The 10,059-nt window shown below is 46.5% G+C and overlaps 1 protein-coding gene across 2 annotated transcripts in view; it reads left to right on the top strand.

Annotated features, from left to right (window-relative positions):
- Window positions 1-4,610: 4,610 nt before the first annotated feature.
- The window catches only part of OSBPL10 (oxysterol binding protein like 10), a 227,931-nt gene continuing 222,482 nt past the window's right edge, over window positions 4,611-10,059 (top strand). For both annotated transcript variants that reach the window (XM_080673447.1, XM_080673446.1), the window contains exon 1: window positions 4,611-5,023. In XM_080673447.1, coding sequence (XP_080529573.1) covers window positions 4,743-5,023 — 281 coding nt within the window. In that variant the 5' untranslated portion in view covers window positions 4,611-4,742. The remainder of the gene's footprint in view (window positions 5,024-10,059) is intronic.

Below are 10,059 nucleotides of genomic sequence, written 5' to 3'. Positions count from 1 at the left end.
CATTTCACATTTTAGTTTTTGGTCCCTTTTGAGGTAATTTTTGTGTAAAATGTAAGCTGTAGGTCTTAAATAAATTTTTAAAAACTAAAAAAAATTTTTTGCATATAAATATCCAATTGTTCTAGCACTATTTGTTTGTTTTTAGAAACTGTTTATTTTCCATCAACGTCATTTCCATTTTCTGTTTAAGAGCCTGTGGAAGCACAGCTTAAGTGGTTTCCTGCGGCAAGGGATTTGAGGACATCAAGGTCTCCGAACATTGTCAAAATTTCTTTTTTTTGTTGTTAATCCTCACCTGAGGGTATTTTTCCATTTATTTTTAGAGATTGTAGAAGGGAAGGGGAGAGACATACCGAGAGAAATATCAATGTGAAACAGACACACTGATTGGTTGCCTCCCGCACTCGCCCCGACTAGGGCCAGGAATCAAGTGGGCAACTGAGGTACGTGCCCTTGACTGGAATCAAACCTGGGACCCTTCAGTCCTCGGGCTAATGCTCTATCCACTGAGCAAAAGTGGCTAGGGTGAAATTTTGTTTTGTGTAAGCCATCCAGTCTGTGGTTTTCTGTTAACAGCAGCCCTAACCGATTAAGACAAATCTTTTGCTTAGTTCTTGATTTTCCAGGAAAATGCAAATCTCCCCATTCTCTTAGATTTTGTTGGGTAGAAATATGACAAGATAAGGGGTAAGCTAGGGCTGTCAGAGTTTCTCTTTCCACCTACCTCTTGCTCCTGACTTACTTCCTCGGCCGTTTCTGATCCCACACAGATGGCTTATTCATGATCCATTCTGGCTTATATGGTCTGAATATTTGTGTTCCCCCTCCCAACCCTCCCAAATCCATATGTGGAGATCCTAATGCCCAAATGTGATGGTGTTAGGAGGTAGGGCCTTTGGTAAGTGCTTAGGTCATGAGGGTGGAGCCCTCATGAGGGGGATCAGTATTCTTTTCTTTTTTATTTTTTATTGTTGACAGTATTACAGATGTCCCCTACAGATGGCCAATAGACATATGAAAAAATGGTCAATGTCACTAATAGTGAGAGATATGCACATTAAAACTACAATGTGTTCTCACCTCATACCTGCCAGAATGTCTACTATCAATAAATCAACAAACAACAAATGCTGACAAAGATGTGGAGAAAAGGAAACCCCAGTGCATTGCTGGTGGGAATGCAGACTGGTGCAGCCACTGTAGAAAACAGTATGGAGTTCCCTTAAAAAATTAAAAATAGAAATGTCATTTGACCCAGAGATCTCACTTTTGTGAATATAACCTAAGAAGCCTGAAACACCAATCAGAAAGGATATATGCACCCCTATATTCAGAGCAGCGTTATTTACAATAGCTAAGATCTGGAAACAGCCCAAGTGCCCATCAGTAGATGAGTGGATAAAAAAAGCTGTGGTACATCTATACAATTGGAATACTATGCAGCTGTAAAAAAGAAGGATCTCTTACCCTTTGCAACAGCATGAATGGACCTGGAGACCATTATGCTAAGTGAAATAAGCCAGTCAGAGAAAGACAAGTATCACATGATATCACTCATATGTGGAATCTAATGAACAAAATAAACTGACAAACAAATTAGATCCAGAGGCATGCATGGATGCATGGAACAGACTGACAGATCTCAGACGGGAGGGGTTTGGGGGGGGATGGGAAGAGATTAACCAAAGAACTTATATTCATAGCCCATGGACACCGACAACAGTGTGTGTGTGTATGGGAAATAAGGGACCTGTGCTCTTATAAAAGATTTCCCACAGAGCTCCCTAGCCCCTTCTGCCATGTGAGGGTACAGTGAGAAGTCTGGGACCCCGAAGAGGGCTCTCACCAGGACCTGACCATGCTGGCACCCTGATCTCCGACTTGCAGCCTCCAGAACTGTGCGTAATACAGTCTGTTGTTCATAAGCTACCCAGTATTTTGTTATAGCAGCCTGAACAGACTGAGCTGCTGGACTTGAGAACTCCTTTCAGCTGAGCTCCGCCCTGCTTCGACTGGACTGTCCCAAGGGTTTCAATATTTTATTTAGTCCAAAGTGAGAATTTGCTGTGTTAGCTCATCCAGCCACAGGTAGGCTGGGTGGGATGGAGTCATGGTGGTAGAGGTTAGATAATAGGACAAAGGTGATGGCCCTGCCTTTTTAGCAGGAGAGTGGCAGTCTCCCATCACAAGGCGTGCTGTTTGGGCACATTGTAAGTGACATGTATAGTTCCCCTCCTCGGTCTTCATGGCAGTGAAGGGCTTCATGAGCATGCGCATGCTGATTGGTGTATAAGTTGGTTTAGACAAAGCTATTCTGTGGTATAAAATGATTCCTAAAATCCAAGTGGCTTACAACAAACATTTTGCACATGTGACATGGCTCACGCTAATTGGCTTTGGCTCTGCTGTATTCCACGTGTCTTCTCCCTCCAGGACACAGATGATCTGGGACACGCTGCTCACCTCGCAGAAGGAAAAGAGGAAGATGCTGGGACCACAGGAGGACTCTTCAAGCTTATGTTTGGAAGTGGCCAATGCTACCTCTGTTCACATTCCACTGGCCAACGCAATTCCAGGACCAAACCCAAGGTCAGTGTGGAGGGAGATACTTTTCCCATAGGAAGAGGCAGTACATTTTTTTTTAGCATATGTTTTTTATTAATTTTAGGGGGAGAGGAAGGGAGAGGGAGAGAGAGAAACATTGATTGAGAGAGAAAACCGTGATCGGGTTGCCTCCTGTATGTATCCTAGCTGGGGATAGAACCTGGAACCCGAACCCTGGGTATGTACCCTGACCAGAATTGAACCAGAGACCTTTGCAGGATGCTCAACCAACCTAGCCACACCAGCCAGGGCAGAGGCAGTAAATATTTCGAGCAAATAAACATCCTCACATAATTCATCACAGCCAATAGTATCAGGGCTCTCATTTTGCAGGTGAGAAAACGAAGGTCAAAGATTGGAACTCAGCTCTGCCCAGCTACAAAGTTGGTCCTTTCTACCATGCAATCTTTTGGGGCAAACTTTTCTTTTCCATAGTGTGTAGGCATCTAGAATTGTAATTTATTCAGGGGCACAGCCACTTCTCATCAGCCCCAGAAGTTTCTCTGCAAACATTTCTGGAGCAAAGCCATCTTTGAAAGTTTCCTGGAAGGACTTGAAACTAGAAAAGGATCAGGCTTGGGGAATTGTCCCCAGGAGAGCTGACTCTATTCCCTGTCGTAATTTTTTAAACTGCTGAATTATTTATATTACTTTATGGGTTTGTAGATCCTTTGAACAGCCCTCAATCTATCACCCTTTGTTTTTGTTATCTTGTGTGTGTGTGGTGTGTCTGAGCTCCTCAAAGCTATTTTTAGGTAATTTTAGAAACTTCCAGATTGCATTGGATATTTATACTCACAAAAATTATTAGTGGGGCCAAGACCGGTTTGGCTCAGTGGATGGACCGTTGGCCTGCGGACTGAGGGGTCCCGGGTTCGATTCTGGTCAAGGGCATGTAACTTGGTTGCGGGCACGTCCCCAGCTGGTCGATGTTTCTCAATCTCATCGATGTTTCTGACTATCAGTCCCTCTCCCTTCCCCTCTGTGGAAAATCAATAAAATATATTAAAAAAATTATTAGTGGGGTGGAGAGAGTGCAACCCACCTACTTTTGCCAAAGAGCAACAATTTTTAAATTTAGAAATTTAATTGCAGTGGGGTGGGGCAGAAATTACAGCCAACACAGAATGCTTCGCTGTGTAAACATCTGTTGATTTCAGGGCAGTCTTACCCGTTTTAAAGTCTTTGGTTCCCAGCTGCTTGGAATTGTATAACGCGTGTAGGTGCTGATGTACCAGGCTTACATGTGGCCATCAGGGTGGGGATTAGGGTGTGCAAGTAAGGTGGCTAGGCCATTCAATTTAGGCATTTGCAGCAACCTGAGTTTTCTCGCCTTACTCCATTTAGCTCCACCTCGTGAAAATGCCCCAGGATAGCTTACCTGTGAGGATCACCCACCCCTCCCTTCCCACGCTCCTCCCCCCTCCCCTACTGGACACACCGGAGATCCTGGAGGACCTTCGGCCCTGTTGTTTTGCTCCACCTGCGATGCTCATTTCTAGGTTACTGTACCTGTTGTCTGGCCCAGGTTTATCGCGGAAGACCCGAGTGTGAGTCTGGATTAGGCCCGGCAGGTCCATATCCGGGTGGACAGGGTGGGTGGGGCCGCCACTCCCTCCAGCTCCCGAGGTGGGTTGGGGGTGGGGGAGTGACGCGCAGAGATTCCCTTTCACCCCTTTGGATCCGGGAGGGGGCGACAGAAGGAGCGCCAGGGGTGACAGGGCGTGCCTGCCCCTGAGGATCGGCGCCCAGGAGTGCCCCCAGCCCCTGGGCCTGAGCGACCCCTAGGACTCCGAGGAAGAGCAGAAGGAACCTGAGGAGGGCTCGCCTAACTGGCCACCCGCTCCGAACTTGCCCGGGAAACTAGTGCGAAGGGAGGGGCCGGGACCGGGCCGTGGCGGGAGGAGGGGCGGCCACAGCTGCATCCAGCCCCGTTGGCTTCCTTCCCAGTTCTCCTTCGCCTCCTCCTTCTCTTCCTCCTGTATGAGTCAGGCATTTCCCCGGGATTTGGAGCAGCCACGCGCGGCCCGGGCGCCCGGAGCTGTAGCAGCGGCCGCCGCCGTTACCGCGTTAGGAGCCCCAGTGCGGGGGCCGCCACCGCGGCGGGCGGGCATTCGGGTTCCGGGCGCGCACGGGCCATGGAGAGGGCGGCCCAGGGCGCGGACGGCGGCGGGGGCAGCAACAGCAGCAGCCGCAGCAGCAGCCGCGCCACCTCTGCGGGCTCCTCGCCCTCCTGCTCCCTGGCGGGCCGGGGGATCTCCGGCCGGTCGGCGGTAGCCGGGTTCGGTGGCGGGGGCAGCCGCAGCAGCCCGGGCTCGGTGGCTGCTAGCCCGTCCGGGGGAGACGGCCGCCGGAGGGAGCCGGCGCTCGAGGGCGTGCTCAGCAAGTACACCAACCTCCTCCAGGGCTGGCAAAACAGGTACCGTGCCCGCCGCCCGCGCCCCTCCCTGCGCGCCTCTGTGTGTGTGTGTGTGTGTGTGTGTAAGTGTGTGCGTGCGCGATCGTACCACCAGCAAGCGGGGTGCTATCTCCACGCGGGTGCTCTCCCTGCATCGCTGCTCCTTTCCAGGTGGGGTGCCCAGGCTGGGCGCGCTGTGACCCCACCCCAGGGCTGTACCGCCGCGGCGGGGAGGGAGGCGGGAGCCCGGGTTTCCTTCTGTGCTGGCACCTGCAGGGACTGGAGCGGCGGGCTGAGCGCGCGGGTCCCGGGCCCTGCCCGCTAGCGGTTTCCTGTACTCCTGAACGGCTGAGAAAAGAAGGCAGAGGGGACGTGCTTTATGCCCGAATGAAAAGCATTAGTACATCTGGTCCGATCACAGCAATTCTCTCCATAACTTAGTTCATCTAAAACTTAAGTGTTTAAGAACACCACCACCACCACCAAAAACCTGCTCCTTGTCCTCAGTGCCTTCCAGCGCGTGCTACCCTCTGCCCAGTTGGTGGTGGCTTGGGACCTCCAATCTCTGCAACGCAAGTTTAGTTTTTTAAAAAAGTAAACCTCTCCCCTTTCGGAATGCGCAGTTTGCTATTTCAATTAATTAATTAATTAAGTAATAATAATATTCCCCATTAGGTTCATTTGGAAGTTCCCTGCTGACTGCCCTCACAGTTGGGAAGACTACTGTGGACACGTCGGATTGGGGATGTGGAGGGCAGGGGCTCCCAGCACACAGGAGGTGTTAAGACTTGAAAGGAGCAGATGGGACACCGCTGTTTACATCGTTTTACAAAACAAGCCAGAGGCAAATACAAGTGGCCATGCCAAGAGAACGGGGCTTTTTGGAGAGGTCGTTGATGAGATCTTTTGTCCTGCCTTTAATAGCCTTTGGATCTTAGGGCTTGGGGCCCTCAGGGATGCTTGTGAAATTTGAACCACACCCTGGGAGCTCTAGCTCTTTGCTTGTTAGATTAGATTGCTTGGTCAACTCTCCCTGTCCATGGTGTGTAAATGTTAAGATTGCTTCCAGCTGAAATTTATCAGGCAGTCATTTACATGTAATGCAACTAGGAGGAAGGTGACCCCTGAAGTTTGGAAACTGAGTTGTTGCCATATTGATGCTGTAGACAGAGAACTTTCCCGTCACAGGGTGTCCTTGGAGATCTGCTATGTTGTGGAAGCTGCACTTTAACTTTTAATTCTTTTTATGTCACAAAATAGCGCCAGTAACTGCTCTTGCCGCTCCCTTTTCCCTTTCAATTCTTGAAAGTTAGTAAAAAATAGGTAGAGTGTGTAGGACCAGAGCATCACTTTTAATGCTTTTTTTTTTTTTTCAAATAGCTTATGAAGCCAACAGAACTTTTACCCTGGATTGCAGTTATTTTACTTGGGGACTGTATTTTACCTGCAATGTATATTAAACGACTTATTTTTTGGATTGGATTTAGGATGAATTGGAGTAGTTCAGGCTTTTGTATAATTTAAAATCCACTGGGGTATTAGATAGAGGCAAGGTTGAGAAGGGGTAAAGTTATAATAATAATAATAATTAATAATTCCTACATGAATGCAGGCTGTGTAGGTGAAATATACTGTGTACACTACTGAGGTCTCATCTTGAGTTTGTTTTATAGCTACCTGCCAATGTTCGTTATTCTAACCACAATAGACTCACTGTTTTCTAGTCTACCACAGACTCCAAAAGCATTGTCTCTTTATAATGGTTAATGTCTTGCTGTTGGGGTTGTGTTTCCCACATCCGAACAGTGGCTGAGAGTCCATTAGTGATATGGAGGAGATTTATGATGGCTCTGTGATTGCACACTTTGGCCTTCTCAAGGGGTCTTATAAAGGCAGAGCTGGATCTGTGAAAAGGAAAAGAGAGGAGGGTAGAGAGAAAAACCTAGAAAACATATTTTTCTGTTCACGAATTTATTTGTTTAGAGACTATTTTATTGAGGATCTACTTTGTGCCAGGCACTGTTCTAGGAGCTGGAGTACTCCAGTGAACAAAACACACGGGCATCTTCTCAGGAAGTAGTGGAGGAGACGCAGAATCGAAAGGTAGAAGGAGCCCACTCTTTCCTAGTCCGGGGAATGCCTTGGTGCAAATACGTGGGCTAACTAATTTGAGTTACCTGCACTTTTGGGCCTCATGGATTCTTCCTTTGATAGTTCTTTCCAAATTGCCTGCAGTTCCTGACAATCTCTAGACACCAAGTTGTTGGTGAGTCCTCCATGCTTTGATAATGCCCTTCACACCAGTCACCCACCAGCAGTTTGTACTCTGATGTCCTCTCCCATGCCCTCAAGTTGCTGTAAAGCTTACATTTTAACATTCAGTTTCATATTGTGCCTTAATTTACTTGTAGCACTCTCAGCCCCATCACCATGCCCTTAGGAAGGCAGTTTGAGCCAGAACTCAAAATAAATGGCATAGAGAGAGGTCACGGGAGCGAAAACGTCACATTGTTGTACACACTCAACACAGGAGAGTGCGTCCGGGACACGTGCTGCACACTCATTGGCTGAGAGAGTGTGAAGTAATCAGAGCACGGGGGAAATGCACATGTGGGAGTTTCTGTAATTTATCATTATAGTTATTTAAAGTAAACACTTCAGAGATAATAGCATGGTACAGACTACAGGGTGGTGTTAAAGAGTGCATCTAAACAACTGAACAGAAAATTTCAGAAAGTAACAGGTGCTATGAAGTTTTAAAAAAGATTTAAAAATGATGTTGAAATAAAGGCAAGTACTCATGGAAATAATTTAGCGTCTTCCCTGAAATTCACATTATCTGTTCGGCCGTCTTTTGGTTTTTATATAGCGTGAACCAGGGGCGAATGAACCCTAAGAGCTTGGGGTTCAGCAGGCCAGAGCCAGGTCACGGAGCACCTTGTAGGTGGGGGAAGAATTTAACACTGTGTTTCAGAAGAATTTTAGCAAGGAAGTGACGTGGTCTCGATTCATGCTTTAAAAAGTTATCTCTGGCTACTTCTGTGTGGAGATGAGATTTTCAAGGAGCCAGACTGGGAAACACAGATCAGTTAGGAGCTCATCATGGTGGTCCAGGCAATAGATGCTGGGGATTAAACTTGGGGGGCAGGGAAATGGAGAAAAGGGACAGATTTGGAGTGGGGAAGCTAGAAATTGCTGATGGATTGGATGAGGAGGTGAGAGAAAGAGAGGGGACATGGAGAGCTCTTGAGTTTGTAGGCCTAAGAGGCTGGGCGGTGGACATGTCCATTTTGGAGATGCAGGTCACAGTGGAGGAGCATGCTTGTGGATAGGATGGGGGACAACCAAGAGGTCCATGTGGGTTGTGTTCAGTTTGAGATGTCTGTACCTGGTAAGAAAAGAGCTACATGACCTCTCATTTGCCGTAAGGCTAATTTTAGCCTCAAACCAAAATGGAACTCCTTTGGGAGTATTTATAATGTCAAGTGTTTGAAGAAATAATTTCTAATTGGATCTAGGAAGTGATATTTAAATTTGAGGGTCTTCACTGCCATTCCGTTTCTGTTATTTGCAGAAAAGAATACACTGCAAATACGGAACCAGCCTCCAATTCTTTTCTTGGTGATTGGTGTGGTTGTAAGAACTCAGTAAAATACTGAAAGGCAAATCTTGGATAGGATAAGGAAGACTAGTGTTGGTAAAAGAAAACCTCCGGCCACCAGTGGACATTTATATGGAAAGTCAGAGCAGTGTGGGCTCCAAGTCAAATCCCGACATCAACATTTAGCACGTTCAGCACATGTGTCACCTTGGGCCAATTCCTTAATTGCTCTGAGCTTCCTTTTTTTTTCATCTGTTGAAATGATGTTACCCTTGCCCTTCTCAATAGTTCAATGTGAGGATGAAATGAAGATACTGGTGTATCAGGGGCTGAGAATAGTGCATAGCAGCATCCGGAGAAGTGGTAGCTATTATTGGATCTTCAAATTGCCCCTTCTTAAATGGACCTTTCTGGTCCATAGCATTCTTGGTTCATTTTTCTGAACGCTGTGATTACCCTGGGACTCATTAATGTAATTACTGCAGAATTCTTTGGGGAGGAGATGATGACCTGTTTTGAAGGGATACCTTTAAAACTTGGATCCAAACACACCTCTATGGGAAGTGACTTACGCCCCCCTCCTCCATCACACTTCACTGTCACCTGCATGCTCAGTATTTCACTCTTTTGTCCTTTGGCACTAGAAGGAAGCTTTCAGAGGACAGGATCATTTTGTCTGTCTTGTTCACTGCCCTATGAACAGGATCTGACATATAATAAGGGCCCAGTAAATATCATTGAAGGAGTAAGAAAACGAATCAATGACAGAAGAAATCAAACCAGGATTTAGTTCAGTTTTGCCAGTATTAGCTATTGTTATAAATCTTGGTTCTCTACCTGCTCATAGCTTTGTCCTTAATATGTTTATCATTTGCCCTGCTCTCTGCAACCATCAGTCTTTGTCTTCTGGGTCGGAAAGTTTGCTTTTCTTGTGACATACCCTCCCTGACTTTAAGGGCCCGCCACAAACCACCCAGTGTGGACTTTTAGTGATCAAATAGCCAGGGCTTACATCCAACTTGATCTGCATTAACCACATGCTTTGAGGGTACAATGTTTAGCCCCTAGACATGATTTCCCATGGTTTTGGTACCACTTGACCCATTGGAGAGTCATGGGGGGCATACACTAACTTTTAAAACCCCACTGAATTAAAATTAATGCTTTTTGAGTATTCCCAATAATTTTAGAGGCAATTGTTGATACTAGGGTTGCAAATCACTGCTCTGGATTTTATGCTCTTGCCTATGTGTACTTGAGAAATAATCATATGTTCTGCTTTCTAGGTTGCTGGATTGTTCTGAGTCAGCACAATCAAACCTTTTAGGGACACACGACTTACTTTATTTTTAATTTTTTTCAATTACAGTTTACATTCAATATTATTTTGTATTAGTTTCAGGTGTGTAGATATCTTCATGACAATAATATTAAAGGGGTGATTGACTAGGCTGTA

Source organism: Plecotus auritus (genome assembly GCF_963455305.1).
Source record: "Plecotus auritus genome assembly, chromosome: 6".
NCBI lineage: Eukaryota > Metazoa > Chordata > Mammalia > Chiroptera > Vespertilionidae > Plecotus > Plecotus auritus.
Note: the sequence above shows the minus strand (reverse complement) of the source record. Positions and strands in the feature narration are given on the sequence as shown.